General features: G+C 41.8%; 1 protein-coding gene and 1 pseudogene across 1 annotated transcript in view; both read left to right on the forward strand.

Annotated features, from left to right (window-relative positions):
- Positions 1-22,267, forward strand: part of DENND5B (DENN domain containing 5B) — a 210,836-nt gene that overhangs the window by 181,049 nt on the left and 7,520 nt on the right. The window contains exons 14-20 of the mRNA XM_027129299.1: positions 8,701-8,829; positions 10,623-10,744; positions 13,430-13,575; positions 15,430-15,548; positions 16,388-16,575; positions 20,288-20,370; positions 20,585-20,711. Coding sequence (XP_026985100.1) covers positions 8,701-8,829; positions 10,623-10,744; positions 13,430-13,575; positions 15,430-15,548; positions 16,388-16,575; positions 20,288-20,370; positions 20,585-20,711 — 914 coding nt within the window. The remainder of the gene's footprint in view (positions 1-8,700; positions 8,830-10,622; positions 10,745-13,429; positions 13,576-15,429; positions 15,549-16,387; positions 16,576-20,287; positions 20,371-20,584; positions 20,712-22,267) is intronic.
- On the forward strand, positions 5,758-7,770 carry LOC113632311 (glucose-6-phosphate 1-dehydrogenase pseudogene; annotated as a pseudogene).

Below are 22,267 nucleotides of genomic sequence, written 5' to 3' on the forward strand. Positions count from 1 at the left end.
TCATAAAATTTACCATTTTAACCATTTTTATGTGTATAGTCAGTGGCATTAAGTACATTTGCAGTAGTACAACCGTTACCTCTGTCCATCTCCAGAACTTATTGTCATTGTAAACTGAAACTCTGTACCCATTAAACAATAGCTCCTCAAGCCCCTGGTAACCACTGTTCTATTTCCTGTCACTGTGAATTTGACTATTCTAGGTACCTCCTATAAGTGGAATCATGCTTTTTGTGTCTAGTTCGTTTCACTTAGCATAGTACTTTTGTGGTTCGTCCGTGTTACAGCATGTATCAGAACTTCCTTACTTTTTAAGGCTGAATAGTGTTCTGGTGTATGTATATACCACATTTTGTTATTCCACTCATTCATCGATGGGCATTTGGATTGTTTCCACCTTTTGGCTGTTTTGAATAGTGCTGCTATGAATGTGAGTGTACAAATATGTGTTTGAGTTCCTGCTTTTAGTTCTTTTGGGTGTGTACCCAAAAATGGAATTGCTTGATCATACAAAAAATAATAATAATAGGCTGAACTTGGGTCATCTGTCCACTCTTGTCTAGTCATCTATGACCAGGTAAGGGCATGGTCACAGGAAGCCAGTTAAACCAATTTATTATTTCGTTAACCAGAGGACTTGATATTCTTTTTTTTTTTTTTTTTTGCGGTACGCGGGCCTCTCACTGTTGTGGCCTCTCCCGTCGTTGCTGAGCACAGGCTCTGGACGCGCAGGCTCAGCGGCCATGGCTCACGGGCCCAGCCGCTCCGCGGCATCAGCAGGCGGACTCTCAACCACTGCTCCACCAGGGAAGCCCCAGGACTGGATATTCTTTCATTGATAAAGATAGGCTCTGCCTGGAAGCTAGATCAAAATCAGAAGTCTACTTGCTGTCCTCAGGAGCAGAGAGATGGATGCCTGATCACCCAGCTCCATGCCATTGATCCTCATACTAAGGGGACTGATGTCATCTCAGAAAGGCCCTGCAGAAACACTGCCCGTGGTTCTCTCTCCCTTTTCTCTGCTTCATTCTGCCTCTTTAAGATAACTTTATATGTATTGTTGTTCTTATTCTTGATACGTTTACTTTAACTCTCAGTGCACGGGCTTATTTCTGTTTCCAAGTTCTTGGCAAGTACTTCATTGTAATCCCTAGTTGCTAGCACGATAGTTGATGTAGATGCTTTTCCTTAAAGAGAAACACCCAAGTAATATTTCTAAACTTCGGTTTCTTTCACTATGGGCACTTAAAAACTTGTTTTTTAAAGATTAGGTAGCAAAGATATCTGAGTTCACGCATTCTGTGGGACACATTTCCTGGCAGTACCTCCTGTTTCCCACATTTCTCTCTTGAAGCAAAGCCACTGGCAGTGTAGAGACTTTGAGTCCTCATAGTTGTCAAGTGTCTTGGTACCAGATTGCTTAGCAGCTGGCATGAGTCCAGACATGTCTACAGGCTATCCCCTGTTATCTCTGACAACTCCCCAGGACCTTCATAGATGCCAAGTATCACCATACTGTCAGTTATAGAATGATTCTTTTCTTCCAAAGAGAAAGGCTTGGGACAGTAAATATTAATAATTGTACAAGTTGTTGTCTACTTATAAAAGAGGAGTATTACCATGCCGTTACCATTATTACCAATTTCTTTCCAGAGTAGCTGTGCATATATCATCTAGCCATTCAAACTAGCACGGGCTTTCTCTAGTTGCCGTGAGCAGGGGCTACTCTTCATTGCGGTGCGCGGGCTTCTCATTGCAGTGGCTTCTCTTGTTGCGGAGCACAGGTTCTAGGCACACGGTCTCAGTAGTTGTGGCTCTCGGGCTCTAGAGTGCAGGCTCAGTAGTTGTGGCACACAGGCTTAGTTGCTCCACGGCATGTGGGATCTTCCCAGACCAGGGCTCAAACCCGTGTCCCCAGAATTGGCAGGCGGATTCCTAACCACTGCGCCACCAGGGAAGTTCCCCAACTTTTATTCTTAATGACAAAATGCAATTAATAATGAGGGGCATGGTAGAACATTACATGATGGAGGAGATTGTGAGTACTATAATCCAAGTATAGATATTCTGAATATGTAAACAAATGAACAGGATATCTGAGTAAACCCTAGAAATATCTGGTTTACGATGGGAATAAATTACTTGAGGGTAAATTGGCTACTCACTTTATCTTTTTATAACTAATGTCTGCATATGAGCTGTGAGCATCTGGCTTTATTCTACACTAAAGTTAAATAGTCATGATTGATTTTGTTACCCTCAGAAGGAATATTTGAGGAATTTTTATGACTATACAGAATGTGGGCTCACACTAAAATTGGCTAATTCCTTAATCTCTCTAATAAATATTATTGTGTTTCATTGGTGATACAGTGAAATAAGCACCAGTTTTGGACTCAGGAAATGTGGATTCAAATTTAGTTGCTGCCACTCTCAGGAATCATTCAGTTTTAGGGAACAGAAGCCCGTTCAAACTAGCTTCAGCAGAAAGGAGGATTTATGGGAGATACATGAGGGTATTTTCCAGAATCCAAGCACAAGAACTGTGGCTGGATTGGAAACAGTTTTGTCCAAGATTACTCTCCATCTCAGAAGAAGCAAATTGTCCCTGCTTTTCCCTCCACTTCTGCTGCTTTTCCTCCCCTCTGTCCCTTTCCCTCCTTTTCTGCTTTACTGTGAACATGCTCTCCCAAGCCCTGGCCTTAACATCCCTTATTTAAGCATTCAACAAAAACTAACTTGGTTTTTCAGTGTACTAATTTCCAGTTTCTGAGAGAAAATCTGATTGGCTCAGCTTAGATCAGGCAGATAGATGCTGCTTATCCATTCAGTTCTAGCTGAAGGATAAGGAGCATCGTCATGGTGGTACCTGAAGTTGTTGCTTCTGGTTCTTCTGGGTCTGTAGAAGGAGAGCTTCTCCAAGAATGTGAGTACCAGGAAGAAATGATTGGTAAAAAATGGGTGGCATCTCTAGAATATGTACTATTTCTGTGACCTTGGGTGGGTCACTTAGTCTCGATGAATCTCAGTTTTCTCATTTTTGAAGTGAAATAATGATGGTCTCCCTCTCACTAGTTATTGTGACAATCAGATAAGACAGAATACATAAAAATGAGAAAGCTTTGTACCAGGGTTGGAAACAAATCAAATAAATAAGCTATTTAAACCATACCATGTTTGCTTTTCTGTGAATTAACAGGATCTGTTTTATTTTAATTTTTATTTTTGGCTGCATTGGGTCTTCGTTGCTATGCACGGGCTTTCTCTAGTTGCGCCAAGTGGGGTCTACTCTTCATTGCAGTGCGTGGGCTTCTCATTGCAGTGGCTTCTCTTATTGCGGAGCATAGGCTCTAGGCACACGGGCTTCAGTAGTTGCAGCATGTGGGCTCAGTAGTTGCAGCATGCAGGCCCTAGAGCACGTGCGCCTCAATAGTTGAGGCGCATGGGCTCAGTAGTTGTGGCACGTGGCCTCAGTAGTTGTGGCTTGTGGGCTGTAGGGTACAGGCTCAGTAGTTGTGGCACACGGGCCCAGTTGCTCCACGGCATGTGGGATCCTCCCAGATCAGGGATCAAACCCATGTCCCCTGCATCGGCAGGCGGACTCCCAACCACTGCACCACAAGGGAAGTCCCCAGGATCTATTTTAGAAGTAATACTTGTATAATATTATGCTGAGTATCATTGTAATTACCTATAATAAATTATTCCAATTAAAAAGATTCAAATGGGGGCTTCCCTGGTGGCGCAGTGGTTGAGAGTCCGCCTGCCGATGCAGAGGACATGGGTTCGTGCCCTGGTCCAGGAGGATCCCACATGCTGCGGAGCAGCTGGTCCCGTGAGCCATGGCCGCTGAGCCTGTGCGTCTGGAGCCTGTGCTCTGCAATGGGAGAAGCCTCAACAGTGAGAGGCCCGCGTACTGCAAAAAAAAAAATAAGATTCAATGGTATAACTACACAGAAAAAATTTTAATAGATTTAAAGTTGAATAACACAACAGATATAAATGGTTTTAAAGCATAAAATTAGATACAGATTTACAAAGCAACAGAATTTTTTTAGCTTTTTATATACACTAGGCCCTAGAGGGAGCAAAGAAGGATTCAAGGCTAGTAAGAAGTATTGGGTTCCTCATTCTCAGGGAGCTTTTGTCAAGCTGAGAAAAATGTATACCAAGAGAAAATGATAAAAGTAGTAATGCACAATAAATGCAAATCAGACTATAGAATTCTGTAAATTAGAGAGGTCATTGAAGGCTGTCATGGTCAAGGAAAGCTTTCTAGAAGAAGCTGGGATTTCAAACATGAATAGAATCAAATAAGGAAGCTAGAAGAGAGTAAGTACTTCAGGTAATAAAATACAGAGTCTTATAAGTTAACTGCTTGGAATAGAATTTTTTAATAGGAAAATATGTTGAGGCCAAGGGGTAATGGGCCTTGAATGCAGGCCTGAGCAGTTCAGGCTATATCCTGTGAGCTTTTGAATATTCTGGGACAAAGGAATTACATTAGGAGGCAATTTTTTAGGCAGAGTAATTTCCCTGGTGCCAGTGAACCAAGGGGCTTGAGGAGAAGAATCTGGTGGCCTTATCTCCTCATTCCCATGCTTCCTGACAAAAAGAACACAAAAAAACAAACAAATAAACAAAAATTAGTGCAAATATTTTTATGATGGGAGTGCTGATAGCCACCTAAATAAAAGAGGTTTCACTTTATGTATTCCAATCCTTCCCATTTTCCTTTAACATAACATTGTTTTTCAAATAATTATTTCCCATTTTGACATTCTTCACCTATCATGTCTCCAGATACTTAAGACCAGCATGAAACTAATTTCAGTAGACTTTACTGTTTTAGAGTAGGAAGAACACTTAGGGAAAGATTATACAACATACGTACTTACCAAACCTCATATAGATTCATTTCTGGTGGATACACTTTGATCAACTTGGTATTCCTGGATCATGTGAGCTCTAACCTGGCACTGCGCTCATGGGGGGACCTTGTACATACTGTGGAACTTTAAGTGGTAAATACCTGAGCATTTCCCCCTTGTTGCTTTTAGTCAACTGTGTCATCATTTGGGCAATGTCAGTAGTTGAGGAACAGCCAGTGCTGTTTCCTAGGCTCATTTTGGAGGTGCCCGTGTGGGTCATCCTACCACTGCCGCCACCACCAGAACCAGGGTCTAAGCGGGACTTGCCTGACACCAGCTTTCTCCATTCACGACCGTGTGTAATGGTATTAGCCCTTTAAAGGTAAATTGTCATAATTTCTGAAAAAAATTCTTAGAGGTGAGGTTGGTTAACGAAACGGCAACAGAATTTTCTTTTATTTCCTCATTCTGACTTGTTTTTAAGCCATCTCTTTAAGCCTCACTTGTGTGATGTGATAATGCTTTACATTTTATCAAGAGTGTTTGATCAGACGCAAGACAGGCTGCCCCAGACGGGAAGCCTGAGCAGCCAGCCGAGCCACCCTGCCCCTGCTGGGGGAGGAGCCACAACGAGGCTGCCTAATGGGGCTGGTTTGACCTGAGCAGGTGACCAATGGCCAGGGGGCGAGGAGGTGAGGGGGTGGGGCTGCAGAGGGCCTGCCTACAAACGGGTCGAGGGGCGTGACCACACTGCAGAAGTGGAGCCCTTCCGCCCAGGGCTGGCGAGAAAGCCAAATTGCAGGGGCGGTGTGGGTCAGGGATGTGGACCTGTGCGAACAGCATGGAGATGCACGGGCACTCACGAGGCATCCAGGACATGGAACAGCTGCGCTGGGGACCACAGGTGACCCGTGGCCCGGCAACCAGCGCAGAGAGCATCATGGCAGAGCAGGTGGCTCTGAACCAGACCCGGGTGTGTGGGATACTACGGGAAGAGCTGTACCAAAGTGATTCCTTCCACCAGTTTGATACACGTATCTTCATCATCATGGGCGCATCCAGCAACCTGGCCAAGAGGAAGATCTACGCCACCATCTGGTGGCTGTTCTGGGGTGGCCTTCTGCCAGAAGATACCTTCATCATGGGCTATGCCCTCTCCCACCTCACAGTGGCCAATACACGCAAGTGGAGCGAGCTATTCATCAAAGCTACCCCAGAGGAGAAGCCCAAGCTGGAGGAGTTCTTTGCCCGCAACTCCTATGTGACTGGCCATTATGATGATGCGGCCTCCTATGAGCGCCTCAACAGCCACATGAACACCCTCCACCAGGGAACGTAAGCCAACCGCCTCTTCTGCCTGGCCTTGCCCCCCAAAGCCTATGAGGCTGTCACCAAGAACATCCACAAGACCTGCATGAGCCAGATAGGCTGGAACTGTATCGTCATGGAGAAGCCCTTTGGGAGGGACCTGCAGAGTTCCAACCACATTTCCTCCCTGTTTCATGAGGACCAAATCTGCTGCATCGACCACTGCATGGGCAAGGAGATGACCCAGAACCTCACGGTTCTGAGGTTTGCCAACAGGATCTTCAGCCCCATCTGGAAGTGTGACAACATGTCCTACGTCATTCTCACCTTCAAGGAGTCCTTTGGCACTGAGGGCTGCTGGGGCTACTTCAATGACTTTGGGATCATCTGAGACGTGATGGAAAATCACATCCTGCAGATGGTGTGTCTGGTGGCCGTGGAGAAGCCCGTCTCCACCGACTCAGATGACGTCCGTGATGAGAAGGTCAGGATGTTGAAATGTATCTCAAAGGTACAGGCGAACAGTGTGGTCCTGGGCCAGTACATGGGGAACCCCAACGGAGAAGGTGAGGCCACCAAAGCATACCTGGACAACCCCATGGTGCCCCGCGGCTCCACCGCCGCCACCTTTGCAGCTGTCATCCTCTACGTGGGGAACGAGAGGTGGGACAGGTGCCCTTCATCTTGCGCTACGGCAAAGCCCTGAATGAGCACAAAGCTGAGGTGCCTCTGCAGTTCCGAGACGTGGCTGGTGACACCTTCCAGCAGCAGTGCAAGCACAGCGAGCTGGTGATCCGCGTGCAGCCCAACGAGGCCGTGTACACCAAGATGATGACCAAGAAGCCCAGCATGTTCTTCAACCATGAGGAGTCGATGCTGAACCTGACCTATGGCAGCAGATACAAGAACGTGAAGCTCCCAGATGCATATGAGCGCCTCATCCTGGACATCTTCTTTGGGAGCCAGACGCACTTTATGTGCAGTGATGAGCTCCAGCAGGCCTGGTGCATCTTCACACCACTGCTGCCCCAGATCGAATGGGAGTAGCCCCAGCCCATCCCCTACATCTACAGCAGCTGAGGCCCCACAGAGGCAGATGAGCTGATGAAGAGAGTGGGCTTCCCATACAAGGGGACCTACAAGGGGTGAACTCCCACAGGCTCTGAGCCCTGAGCAACTGGTCCCCACTCCCACCCACCTTGGCCCTGTCTCTCTGTCCTTCCCACTGTCTGACCCCACTTCAGGAGGACTTCGGGACCATAAACGTCAGCCTCACATTACCAGCCCCGGGCCTAGGCCACTCTGTGCCACTGCTGCCTTGGGCCCAGCTACATTCCTCAACCACCAAGCCTCGGAGAGTCGTGCTGTGACCATCCCCAGCCACCACTGAGCCAGCTCGTGTCCACAAGACTGAGCCCCAGTGGAAGGAAGGAGAGTGGCTCTTCATCTATCCTGGCTTCTTCCAGAGGCCTGGAGTTAGGAGCCGCAGGGAGGGGCAGTGATAGGCCTCATGATCTGTATAAGTCAAGTCATTATGTTGTACACCTTAAACTTATACAGTGCCATGTATCAATTATACCTCAATAAACCGGGGGGGAAAAGAGAATGTGTGTGTTTTACTGGGAGGATATTCCTTACTCTGAATGCTTGGAATCATCAGAGAAAAGGGTTTGTTGCAATATTTATTACAGCTGAGATGAGTCATTCTGTACATTAAAAAAAAAAAAATCAAAGGAAGGGATGGTGGGTCACAATCACAAAGACTTTTCAGTGAGTCATTGTAGTAGTTCTATAATTATCCTGTCCCTTAGGCTTGTCCTTCCTGCTGAATCCTTCTTTCTCCTTAGGAGGAGAATCATTAGATAAATTCAGTCCTGCTGGGTATGGCATCAGCTTCTACACAGAATGCTAATATATACATATATGTAACATTCATTTGGGGGTTGACCACACAGTTTGTTTGTGGCCACACAATTTCCTAAGTCTCTCAAATTTTTAAGAATTTTGAATTTATTAGTATAGTACAGCTTGTATTCTAATGCCATAGAAAATGCGATTTCGTATTTTCCATATGTTGTCAGGGCAATTTGAAAAATGATTCAGTGGATTAAAGTTGTAGCAGATACTTCAACTGTAGAACAATTATTCTGAATAAGAACTTGAATATTCAGCCTGTTTTATTGCTTTTATTTTTCTGAGTGTCAGGAATAACCAAGTGCCAGTTTATAGGTATCTATGAGCCTGAAACAAGAATAAATAAAACCTGAAAGAGTGAATGAGTGTTAAATGCTTTATCTTACGATATTGCCTGTGTGCTCGTGTTGTAATGGTAATTCTGATGTTGGACTAATTTCGTGATTCAGGTGGAACACTTGAAGTTTAATCAACATAAATTGTGTGTTGCCTGTTTCTTCCTCAGTACAAAATAACTTTTCTGTGCAAGGTGCTGTAACTCTTCAGTTCTTTTCCAGTTCAAGGTTAGCCTTAGAATTTATATCTTTGCTGTTTTACTATTCTTTAGGCATATTCAAAACATGAGTGAGATCAAGACTGATGTCGGACGAGCTCGAGCATGGATAAGATTGTCTCTAGAAAAGAAGCTCTTGTCCCAGCATCTCAAGCAGTTGCTCTCTAACCAACTGCTCACAAAGTAAGAGATGGCCTCTTGAGGCATTTCTGTTTCCGTGACCTGTGTGCTTACAAAATACATTGCATAGGCTGCCACGGTGGTTTCTTCAGCCTGAGTTGCTGACTCCTCTGCACATGGACTCTTCCTTTCTAACAGGCACATGCTTCAGAAACTCTGTGTCATGACCTCCTATTTGATTATATCTGGGAGGGTACAGATTTCAGAGCCAAGGGGCAGATTGTGCTACTCTGTTCAGAACAAAAGCTGATAGTCCCACAGCTGAGAGTAACATCCAAAAGATGGGTGGAATTTATGTAAACCGTATATCATATTGTAAAGATCACAACAAAACCAGGAGTGGTAAAAAAATAAAAAGGTCCACAGGAAAGGGCTTCTCTGAGAGTCTTGCTAATACTTACATTTAGTAGTTTAGAGCCAGGAAACCAGTCAAGTGCATATTAGTTAATAGTTAACTGTTTTGATAGTTTCCCTTTACCCCATCAAGAAACCTTGGATGAAATGCGTCATCCAGCTAATATGTATAGTAGAACTAATTTGAAGGTTGAGGACTTTGAGTTCTCTAGACCAAAGGTATGCAAAGAATTCAACAGAGACCTCAAACGTGACAGTGTTGGAATGCCAACAAAACCCAATTCTTTTTGTGATTTTGCATTTGTACATATCACTGTTGGGTTAAGTTACTCTCTGGAGCATTTTAGGATGAGTCTTAATGTCCAAAGAATAGGTTTGATAAAGAGTGCGTGATGTGAAGTACAGTCTGTGAACCTGACCTTGTTCTCTTAAAACTGATTACTCTCCCCACACCTTATCCCCACCCATAAGTCACTTGCCCTCTGTGGCCAAAGTACAAAGAAGAAAATGATAATCATTTAAAATCTTACTGCATAAAGGTGACTACTAAGTATTTCACATGTTTTCTTCTGTACTTCCGTACATGTTCTCTTAGTTAAGATTATACTATATTTGCAATTCAGCATCATCTTTTCTTGGCTTAATATTATACCATAACATTTTCTATATCATAAGGATTTAGCCTCTGAAATCTGAATGCCTATGTTCAAATACTACCTTTACTATTCACTATTTGAATAGCCTTAGACAAAATACTTAACTTCACTGTATCTCTGTTTTCCTCATCTATAAAGGGAGAATGCTAATAGACTTACCTCTCGTGGTCACGAGAATTAAATATATTAATAATTTTTAAATACTTGGAAAATGCTTAAGTGTAAGTGCTTAATAAAAAGTTATTTATTATTTTGGGGAGTAGTAGTTTTGTTTTTGTTAAAACTCTTCCTAAACTTTATTTTTAATGGGTATACAATGATATATTTTTACTTTTACAAATAATATTCAAGTGGACATTTGTGAGTAAATCTTTGCCCACATTTCATATTATATCCCTAGGACTGAGCCCTTAAAGTAAAATTAATGAGTCAAAGAATATGATTGGTTCAAAATAATTATTACCAACAAATTTCTTTTCTGAAATTTTCAGTTCCACTTTCTGTTATTCACTGCCACCCCCTACCCCCCATCAGCAGTGGTCATCACTTTTAAATCTTTATTACTTTAAGAGACAAAATGGATTCATGGCAGGTTATTTCTTTAATTACTAAATAGATTTAAATTTGTTATTAACTGTATATGTGTTCATTTTTGTGAATTGTCTGTTCTTTCTAGATTAAAGTTTCTACCCATACTTTGTCTAAGTGGAGATGTTTATTTTTAGTAGAAGACATAATGAAAAATATACTATACTATTATTTTGTGCTTGTCTTACCCTTTCCTAGGAAGCTTTATAAACGTTATGCTTTTCTACGTTGTGAAGAAGAAAGAGAGCAGTTTCTTTACCATCTTCTTTCCCTCAATGCTGTGGACTATTTCTGCTTCACCAGTGTGTTCACCACTATCAGTAAGTCTGGAGAATTGACTGTTAAGTGAAGAGTTGCTCAGATGACTAATGGAATAAGGGTTTATAGTTTTTAAAACGAGACATATCACAGCACAGTGAGTCACACACTGTGACATCCACCACCACCCCCGCCCTACCCCATCTCCATTTATGAATGAAGGTTGTGCCCCAGCAGCCGGAGATGCTGCTGGAAGACCACCCTCAGCTGTCAGCTCCTGTGGGGAGTGTCTCACCAAAGAAAACTACCTTGCCTGAAGCTATCCCTCCTACCAGAGCTGGCCAGCATCCCTGCCTGATCCATGGGCTGTCCCAGAACTCACTGTGGGGCCAGCTGAGCACTCACAGCATCAGAGCTCAGCTTCTGCCTCAGCCCATCCTGCTTTCTTCCTCACATTCTGCATGCTAATTTCTGACTCAGAGTTTGCTTCCCAGGAAACCCAGTCTGCAGTAGGAATTGGGATGGATGTAAAGAAAAATGTTTTATTAAACAAATATTCCAATATCTTACCTGAAACACATAAATTCAAAGAATCAGTATATGATAATAAACTTATATAACTGAACATCATTAAACTTTGAAGATTCAGAAAGACTTCAGGATCTTGCTGGGTGTTGTAGGTCTATAGAGGGAGGAAATGATGGTTGGAGATGTGTTTTTGATAAATTGAATTACAGCATTTATTCTGTTGCAGTGCATCCCCTTCCCTACTTTGGAGAATTTTTACTTGTATCAGCAGTTTTATTCAGCTGCAAGTATCAGAAGCTTGGAAAATAGTGGTTTAAAGAACTCGGTTGTTTTAATTTTCTTACACAGTGATAAGTCTTGGGGTAGGCAGTCCACAGTGCTATCACGGACCCAGGCTCTTCGACAGTTATCAGTGCGTGCTGATCGCCTCCAGCGACGGCTGTTCTCAGTCTACCCTCCAGCCCAAAGAGGGAAGGAGTGCCAAGGAAGAGGGGTTAGAATCTGTGCTAGAAAAACATAGTTTTCTAAGAAATCTCAATAAATATCACCAATATTTCACTGGGCACAGTTGTGTAGGTTTTGGCCTTCAAAGTCTCTGGTAGAGGCAGACAAGGGGGAAATGGAGTTGGAATGGTTATTGGGCCAACCTGTATTATCTTTCAAGCTACTATTAGTTTACTAGAAACTAAGGTGTTATATACAGTTTTGAAAGAGAAGAGTTAGGATCCTAAGTTCCTCCCCATATATGCAGATTTCTCTTCATCTGAGGAGCTCTTTCAATTAGAGGAATCGAAATACTTCATGAAATAAATATGCTGAGTTTAATAATATTGCTCTTTTTCTACTTTATGAAATCATTGTTGTGCATCTGTGAGCCCTTTGCAGCCACAGAACTGCTGACCTTAAACAGGCCTTTTTCGGTAGCTTTTCTAATCCTGTCAGTGAAAGAAATGAAAGTAGCCTCTGGGGCCTAAAATAACATCTTGCACTAACCTCTTCTGCTTTCAGTTTCGAAAATCATTTGAGTCTCATGATTACTAAACCATGAAAGTATGGCCTTCCCTCTGACATTTTCCTTTCCTTCAGCGAAAATAAAAGGACAAAAAGGGAGGTTATTCACCCAACAGAAAGTCGTCTATGTAAAGTTAGGGAAATGAACCATTTATCCCATTCATTTCGCTCATCTAAGAGCACATTGAAGCATGAGCTCCTATTGTGAGGCTGTATCTGAGCCTCTTATCCAATAAATGTTTTTAATTCTACGTGTAGTTCTTTCAAGGAGGGCTTTCTGTTAGCTCTCTTGTGGCTGAATGAACAGAAATCCTGAGAATACCAACCAAAATATTGATTCTACCCTGCTTTAAAAACAAAAAAAAAGTATGGCTCTGAGGGATAAAAATATGCTAATGTGTTTGAGCCATCCCCATTTTTTAAAGGAAATGGAGGTATGTGTAATGCCTGGGTGGTTTCCACATTTGAGCAAAGGATGGTGATAGGACAGTGACATCTAGTGGTGTGCCTTTTGAAGAGCCCTCAGAGGCGAAAGATTTCTTACAGATCCCTTTCCATATCCTGATTCTTTCCCTGGGGCACCTCTTGTACGTGAGTCACCTTTCCAAGTTGTAGTTTATAGACTTCATATTATGTCCAGAATGGAGGTGCTGTTGTTTATTATTCTTGGCTTTGCATATTGGACTGTAAAACTGGGATGGGAAAGTTCTGAAGTGCAGTGCTTTTAAGGGTTGGCCAAGAAAATCAGCAACAAGAGGATGCTATCCAAGAAGTCATCTACCACCTTTTTTTATATGAAACCATACTAGTAACTGTGCTCATTTATACTCGATTCTGGAACAAAATTAATAAAAAACATTAAAACAATGAAAATACTATATAGCACAGTCACTGTTTATGTCCTCAGAGATTCTGGTGCTAATGCCAGACATTGTTTATAAATGTAGTGGTAATGGTAAGCATGTCATGTACACATGGTGTTGTATATGTGTGGAAACCACAAATATTGGGACTTTTGGCTTATAAACCAGACCTCATCTTTCTAGACTGGAGGAGGTTATGATCTATCTTTTTGTTTAAGTACATCTTGATAGATCATTAAAAAGCAAATTATCTGTGAAAGCCAGCCGAGTTCTTAATGTATATTTGTTTTGTTATCAGGAGAATTGTATTGTAATTTCGTATTAATTTCAGCATTTTTCTTTCAGTGATTCCGTATAGGTCAGTGATCATTCCCATCAAAAAGCTGAGCAATGCGATCATCACATCGAACCCTTGGATCTGTGTATCAGGAGAACTGGGAGACACGGGAGTAATGCAGATTCCCAAAAATCTCCTCGAAATGACTTTTGAAGTAAGTTCAGCTAAAACCTTTCTTTCTTTTTTTTTTTTTTCATTACGCGGCCCTCTCACTGTTGTGGCCTCTCCCGCTGCGGAGCACAGGCTCCAGACGCGCAGGCTCAGCGGCCATGGCTCACGGGCCCAGCCGCTCCGCGGCATGTGGGATCTTCCCAGACCGCTGCACGAACCCGTGTCCCCTGCATCAGCAGGCGGACTCTCAACCACTACACCACCAGGGAAGCCCAGCTAATACCTTTCTTAGCACAAAGTGTCATACATAGTTCTACACAACGATGCCAGTTTCACTTTTTCATTTTTCCTCGAGTCAAATAATATAAAGGAGTAATTAAGTACACAGGATCATTTTTGGGATTATATACCTAAAGTTGTCTTGAACACGTGAATTTTTCTATTTTTATTGTTATTTTAATTGTTAAGTTCTATTTTTCCACTTATAATGGTGCGCTTTGGGGCTTTGCCAGGTCCTATTCCATAATTCCCAGTGCCTAGCACGGAACCTGGCAAGTAGAGAACATTCAAGTAAATGCTTTCCCCACAGTGGTTCTCTTCCAAACTGTAAATTCACCCTGCCTGAACCTAGACAAAGGAACAGGGGAGCTGCTATCCATGCTTTTGGTTTTTAGACCACGTGGTGATATTTATAAAGTGATTTTGCAAAAATAAACCTTTCACTATGGTAGTTTTCAGGTCTTACCTGGTGAAGTATTCTCATACTTTTGAGCCCACATGCTGGTTGATCCTGGCATGCAGGAAGAAGACAAACAGCTGTTCTTGTTTCAGGAGGGAAATGGTGCTAATTGAAATGTCCTGTTCTCATGTTCCTTGGAGTCTAGGAATAGCAGTTTCCACTCAGAGTCATAACACTGCCCAAGAGCTTATTTTGACACTATCTATCTAGTGGGGTCACAGCCATCTGTATATAAAAGATTAAAATCCTTGGCTTTTCTTCGACTACCAAGTACGGAACATAAACTGCATTATAAGTCCCATCATTGCTGTTTCTAGACTCTCACATCTGCCTACTTCTTTCCATCTCTGCTGCCACAACTAATTCAAGATGCCATCCTCCCTCACCTAGATCGCTGTGATTCAAAGACGTCAAGGACTTTGAGAACTCATAGTTCTGATGTCTATGATCTGAGGTCTATGTCAGGGGTAGACCCCAGATCTGGGGTCTATGTCTGGGGTCTATGATCTTTTATCAGAATTTAAAAGTCAGAATTTAGCTGACATTTATTTTCACCATTCCTATTATCATTGCTTTCTTTTGTACTTGTCCACAAAGGGTCAGGAAGGACACTGATAACTATGTTTTTGTTTTTTTTTTTCTTTTTAACAACAGCTTCAAAGACTTCTAGGTGAGGTTTGAAGTCAGTTCTGCCTTAGTATTTTATTAGAAGCAGAAAACTAGTCATGTTGGTGATTTTTTTGTATCTATAATTGTTTCTCTGACCTCTCTGCAACTAAATCTAAACAACATCCTTTTCCCACTTCTTGAGATTCTTCTCATCCTTCATAGGCACAAATCACTGACTCCGCAATGTTTCTGGGTTCTCCAATTAGAAATCATCGTTCTTTCCCCAGTGTTCTTCAAGTACCTGTTTACATCTGTACTCTAGGGCATTGTGCAGTCCCTCTCATTTGATAGTTAATGATCCTATGTCTCCTGTCTCATTAGAAGGGATCTATTAGGTGTGAATATTTTCTCTAGTGCACAGCAGAACACATTATGCAGAGTGGGTCCTCCGCAGTTGTTAAATTGGATGGAACCATGGCACCACTGCTAAAGCTGAGGGGTAGCAGGAAGGGATCAGGTACTGAGTAACCTGTGGTCTTGTCCCTGCAGTGCCAGAACCTGGGGAAGCTGACTACTGTTCAGATTGGTCACGATAACTCAGGACTGTTAGCCAAATGGCTAGTGGATTGTGTCATGGTCAGAAACGAAATCACAGGACATACATACAGGTAAGTAAATGTCCTTGGGAGCTCAGACTTCTTTTAAGACTCTTTAGACAAGAAAAGGTTTGAGAATTATTTTCATTCCAAAGCTTTCCCGCTGCCTTCTGAATTTTGGTTTAGTTTTTTGGGTGGTTTTGTTTATGTCATAACAAAATTGTGTTATTTTGTTCCAAATACAAAATTGTCCCCAAAATACTTTTAAGAAACTGATTGTGTTTGCTGCTAATGCTTAGTCCACAAGTGTTGAAAATGATTGGTGGAAGTCTGATTAAAAAAAAAAAAAAGGAAACAAAAAAGAAGCTTAAAATAATGTCAGTAAGAGGAAAGGGTCTTTCAGATGCTCCTGGGCAAAGCCAGCACTCTTCTTTGAGAACATTCTCCTCTTTTCTCCTGTAACTTAACTCCCACATTAGCATCTAGTTTGAAGATATTGTTGTTGAAACTAACCCCAGAATTTTAATACAGACGAGGTATGAGAAAATATTAAAGAACTATTTTAATTTGATGATAACGATTTATTCTCTTTATATAAGAGAGAATATCTTTAGTTTTCAGAGACTCATACTAAAGTGCTTGGGAGTAAAATGTCCTGTTGTTTGTAATTTACTTTAAAATACTTTTAACAAAAAATAAAAATGAAGCATATGGCAAAATGTTATGTTTAAGTCATGAGAAACAGGGTGTCTCTTATCTTTTCTACTTTTTTATGTGTTTGAAATTTTTCATAATGAAAAAAGCAACCCACAGGCACTAAAATGATGGGCTTCACCCATGGTGCCATTTAAAAATTCTAATTAAAGCTAGTAAGATATTGGTGATTCTGAAGTTTGTTTCTGTCCTACCAGGTTCCCATGCGGGCGGTGGCTGGGGAAAGGCATTGATGATGGAAGCCTGGAGAGAATTCTCATTGGAGAATTGATGACATCAGCAGCAGATGAGGATCTAGTGAAGCAGTGTCGGACTCCACCCCAGCAGAAATCACCCACCATGGCCAGGAGACTAAGCATCACTTCACTGACAGGAAAAACTACCAGTAAGTAGTTTTTTTATTTTCCAGTGCGTCATGTTGCAGGCATCATGTAGCCATTTCATAGAAAACTGTTGTATTAATGAATTACGGTAAGGAGATTGAAAAGAAAAAAGCTGAGGAAAATTAATTTGAGAGAAAGGCTTTAAGAGTGGGGAGAGAGGGCTTCCCTGGTGGTGCAGTGGTTAAGAATCCACCTGACAATGCAGGGGACACGGGTTTGAGCCCTGGCTAGGGAAGATCCCACATGCCGCGGAGCAACTAAGACCGTGCGCCACAGCTACCTAGCCTACACTCTAGAGCCTGCAAGCCACAACTACTGAGCCCGCGTGCCACAACTACTGAAGCTCATGCACCACAACTACTGAAGCCCGTGCTCTGCAACAAGAGAAGCCACCACAATGAGAAGCCTGCGCACTGCAACGAAGAGTAGCCCCCACTCACCACAAGTAGAGAAAGCCCACGCGCAGCAACAAAGACCCAATGAGGCCAATAAAATAAAATAAATTAATTTAAAAAAAAAAAAGAATGGGGAGAGAAAAAAGGAGGAAAAATAAAGCAGGACATTAACAAATAATTAAAAGCCCCTGAAGAATTTAGATGCTAAAATCCAACAAAAACTGCCTGCTTCTGTTTTAATTAAGCTTTGGAAGTATGAATAAATAATATCTTGCCTGAAACTTAAAGGAGGAATAAGGACAGTTACATGTTACAGTACTCCCACATCTAGTTATCCAGAGCCCCTTTTTCTAAGAGGAATTCTAAAAATTCCTCTCCCTACCCCACCCCCAACTTCCTGTAGAAGTGATAAAACAAAATACTATAAAAAAGTGAATTCTGTGGATAGGATACTATGTTCATATGCCATTTTGAATAGTACAATAAACTTCTAATTTATATTAATGTGGTCTTTAATAGGCTGAATAATGTCTCCCAGGGGTATCAGATTTTAATCCCTGGGATCTGTAAATGTTACTTTATTTAGAAAAAGCGTCTTGGCAAATATAATTAAGTTAAGGAACTTGAGATGGGGAGATTATCCTGGATTACCCAGGTAGGCCCTAAATGCAATCACATGTATTCTTCTAAGAGGGAGGCAAAAGGAAATTAGACACACACAGAGGAGAAGACAATAGAAAGATGGAGGCAGAAATAGAAGTGATGCGGCCACAAGCCAAGGAATGCCAGAGCCACCAGAGCTTGAAGAGGCAAGGAGCAGCTTCTTCCACTGAGCCTCCAGAGGAAGTGCAGCCCTGTCCACACCTTGACTTCTGCCTTTGGAATTGTGGGAGAATAAATTTCTGCTTTTTTACGTTACCAAATTTGTGGTAACCTAGTACCAGAACCACAGAAAACTAATAAAGAGGCAGTATGATTTAGTGAAATATCACAGAAGTTTATCAGTGAAGTGGTTTTATTTCAGTTTATAGACAGTAACCATGAGTAGAATAAGAGGTCCTTAGTTAACTAACAAAGCAGCTTCCTTAGCTATTATTATTCCATATCCATTTCTTAGCACATAGTAATATATTAGCTATTAGAATGATACAGTCTAAAATGTAAAATTATTCTTTCTCAAATGATTCCCTGTATTCATAATTCTTCTCTGCCTTCAGAAGTAAACTTAACACACACACACACACTAGAATAGCTAAAATAAGGGTAGAGAACAGTGGAATACTCATATATTGCCAGTGGGAATGCAAAAGGAAAAACCATTTGGCAATTTCTTTTAAAGATATACACATACTAACCATACACTTGACCCAGCAGTCCCACTCTAGATATATACCCAAAAGAAATGAATACATATATCTACACCAAGACTTGTACTCAAATGCTGCTAGCACCTTTATTCATAATAGCCAAAATGGAAACAACCCCAGTGTCCACCAGCTGGTGAGTGGAGAAGCAGATAGTGGTAGATCTAGTCAATGGGATACTATTCAGCAATACTGTGGATATATCTAGCATCACGGATGAATCAAAACTATTATGCCAGGTGAGAGAAACCAGACACAAAGGACCAGACACTATATGATTCCATTTGTATTAAATTCTGGAAAAGCCAATATAATAACGATGAAAAGCAGATCAGCAATTGACAGGGGTTATGAGCTGGGGAAGGGGATTGACTGAAAAGGGGAACGGGGAACTTTTTGGGTTGATGGAAATTCTCTATATTATGTTTGTGGTGATGGTTATATGTCTATACATCTGTCAAAACTCATCAAATTACACACTTAAAATTGGTGAATTTATTGTATGTAATACCTCAGCTATGCTGATTTAAAATCAAAAAGTGGATTTCAGTTCAGTCCTTCCAAATTATTACAACTTGTGAATCAGTCCAATTTTATGGGGTATTAATGTTTTGAGAGGCCTTATCCCCTGCTTCCAGTCATATTTTCTTTCTCAGTAAGCAGAAAATTTTAAATAATGTGAAACTCAGAGATGGGTACCGTGGTGTTTTTTTCACAGTGTGTGCAAGGTGATATTTAGAGAACTAAACATTTTAAATTGGTTTCAAAGTAATGCTGATCAGCACAGGGTTCATTCGAAATGAATAAAAGCTTGCAACATAGATCTTCATGTTTAAAAGAGAAAGGTACAAGTAAAAAAAGATTACTAGGAGCTGGAGATGACACAGTATCAGTCCTTCAATTATAAGAGGTTTCCATTTTAACAATTTTTTTGCATTGGTATAGAGAAAACTTACTTGAGTCTTACCTGGAAAATGTCTTATGCAAGAAATCCTCCAACAGTATGAATTTAAAGAGTCTTAAATTCTAGACTGTATAGCATGTCATTTATAGTGTGATACGTGAGTTTGATTTAAGAGTTAATCACTACAAGAAAAGACCAATTATTTAATTTTTCTCTTGTTACTTAGTTCTATCCATGGATGAAACCTGTTTACCACCTTTTTTTCTTTTCCGTCTTTTTCTCCTTTTTTTTTTTTTTTAATCATTATTGGGGTTTGGGAGGCAAAGGTGCTTTAGATTCCATTCAAGAAACCCACCAAGCTCTCCCTCAGGAAGGGGGCCTAGGTCAGCAAGTACTGGCTGAGAGAATGAAGCAGTGCCCAGATGGACTAAGTGGCCAGAAAGAAACAGTTCTGGGCTTCGAGGCAGGGTGTCCCCATGTACCTGGCATCTTTAAACATATACCCTTTACTTTTAAGACAACAGCAAAGCACACGATCCAAATTAGACATTCAGAGCTCCAGAAGCCTTAGTCTGTGCCTACTAAGGGCTCAGAGGTAGGTGGGATAAGGGGTACCTGAGGAGTGATGCTGTGGGTCTTTCCCACCTCTCTCCTTAGATCTGAGGACTAGTAGCACTTTGTGACAGGCACCATGCCAGATGATTTACATGTAATATCTCATTCACTTTTCCCTGTGACCCAAGAGGTGTGTGTTTTCCCTGTTATAGATTGAAGAAACTCAAACTCAGAGGAAGTTAGATAATTTGACCAAGGTTATGGATTGCAAGTGGTAAGGCTGGGATTTGAATCTTGGGGGTCTCTTGGTTTCTACTCCATTGTGCCAATATGCCTCTCCCTTGGCCAAACTGTCCAAGGCAAGTTTCACGGAACCCTGACAAGCCAGCCTGCTCTGGTGAAGTGTTTCCACCACAGGCAGGCACAGTTGATGTCCTATAGTACTTTGGTTTATTTCCCTTGCATGAGAATTCAGCCATTATTGATTATTTTTTAGAACCCAATGCTGGACAGATCCAAGAAGGAATTGGAGAAGCTGTGAACAATATCGTGAAACATTTTCACAAACCTGAAAAAGAGGTATGATGGGCTATAAAACTTAATATGGTAGGATTTTAAAGCTGCTTTATACATGATACATAAGGCAATAAAAGGTGCTTTAATTTTCATTTGTAAGCTTTCTAATAGCCACAAAAAAATGCTTCATTGCTACTCTCAGCACTTGTTCCTCTAGTATTTTTCTTAAACATCGAGCAAGAGCTTATTCTCCAGCACTGTGTGTTGCGCTCCACAGAGAGGAAGCCTCACTGTGTTGCTGTGTGGAGAGAGTGGCTTAGTTGCAGCACTTGAGCAAGTTTTCCACCATGGCTTCAAATCTGCTCGCATCTTTCACAAGAACGTCTTCATCTGGGACTTCATAGGTAAATTAAAGCTGGTGTGTGTTGTTATAAGGTCATCAAAATGTTTCTTAGAAAACTCAAACTCAGGAATTGGAGTGAATAAGAGTTAGTGATAAGGGTGTATGTTTTTAAAAGTAAATATCAAATAAGCAGTATCTGTGCTTTTCATTCAGTCAACAAATATATATAAATGTCCACAGTATTCTAAGCAGTATTCTAGATGCTCAAGATATACATAAAGATAAAAGTAGACAAAACACAGAAATTCCTATGGTTGACAAATTTATAATCTGGTAGGGGCAAACCATACACAAAAACATAACAGATATGCAATTCATCTGATATATTGGAAGGTCATCGCTGATCCGGAAAAAAATAGAGCAAGGTGAAAGGAAATGGAGTGGGGGCACTCTTTTAATTGGGGTCCTTATAGACTTCTTTGACAAGGTAACATTAAGCAAAGACTTCAAGGAAGTGAGCCTTGTGAATACGGGGAAGAGGGCACTGGAGGCTGAAAGAAGCGCCCCGGCAGAGCAGGGTGGGGCTGTGCTTGGCCTTGCAGGGAGCAGCAGGGATGTTGGTGGGACCAGAGCGGAGTGCGGGAGAGGGGCTGGGATTGGGAGGACAGGGTGTTTACTGCCAGAGCCGGTTGTGGAGGGCCTTCTAGGCCTCTGGAAGCACTTTGTTCTTTGTACTGAATGGTATGGGAAGTCCTTGGAAGGCCTGGAGCTAAGGAGTGACATCATATAATCTATGTTTTAAAAGGATCACTCTAGTTCCGTGCTGTCCAATATGGTAACCAGTAGTCACGTGTGGCTATTTAAATTGGCTTAATTTAAATTAAGTTTAAAATTCACTCCCTCAGTCACACCAGCCCTACTAGTGGCTGTAGAATTGGACCTTGCAGATGTAGAATATTTTCATCATCATGGAAAGTTCTACTGGAATGTACTGCTCTAGCTCGCTAAACTTTGTGTTCTTTATTTTGCTATGCAGGTTCTTCTACAATTCCCAGTTTCTTTAACAGGGAGATTAATCATTTCATGTTTATAAATAAGGCCTGGATGAAGTAGTTGATTTTATCCAATAACTTTTAGACAAAGAAAGGAAAGTTGACAGAGCTAGGCCCCCTAGAGTGGGTTTTTTTTTTTTTTCTTTTGGAATGCATAGACTCTTACTGCTCCTGCTTCTGATATGTATATACATAACTCTTCCTCAGATTTTTTTAAAAAATAAATTTATTTATTTTTGGCTGTGTTGGGTCTTTGTTGCTGCACACAGGCTTTCTCTAGTTGTGGCGCACGGGGCCTACTCTTCGTTGCGGTTCGCGGGCTTCTCATTGCCGTGGCTTCTCTTTGTTGCGGAACACGGGCTCTAGGCACACGGGCTTCAGTAGTTGTAGCACGCGGGCTCAGTAGTTGTGGCTCACGGGCTTTAGAGCGCAGGCCCAGTAGTTGTGGTGCACGGGCTTAGTTGCTCCATGGCATGTGGGATCTTCCCGGACCAGGGCTTGAACCCGTGTCCCCTGCATTGGCAGGCGGATTCTTAACCACTGCACCACCAGGGAAGCCCTATAT

Source organism: Aethalodelphis obliquidens, unplaced genomic scaffold, assembly GCF_003676395.1.
Source record: "Aethalodelphis obliquidens isolate GAN/ISIS:26980383/991018 unplaced genomic scaffold, ASM367639v1 scaffold36, whole genome shotgun sequence".
Lineage (NCBI taxonomy): Eukaryota > Metazoa > Chordata > Mammalia > Artiodactyla > Delphinidae > Aethalodelphis > Aethalodelphis obliquidens.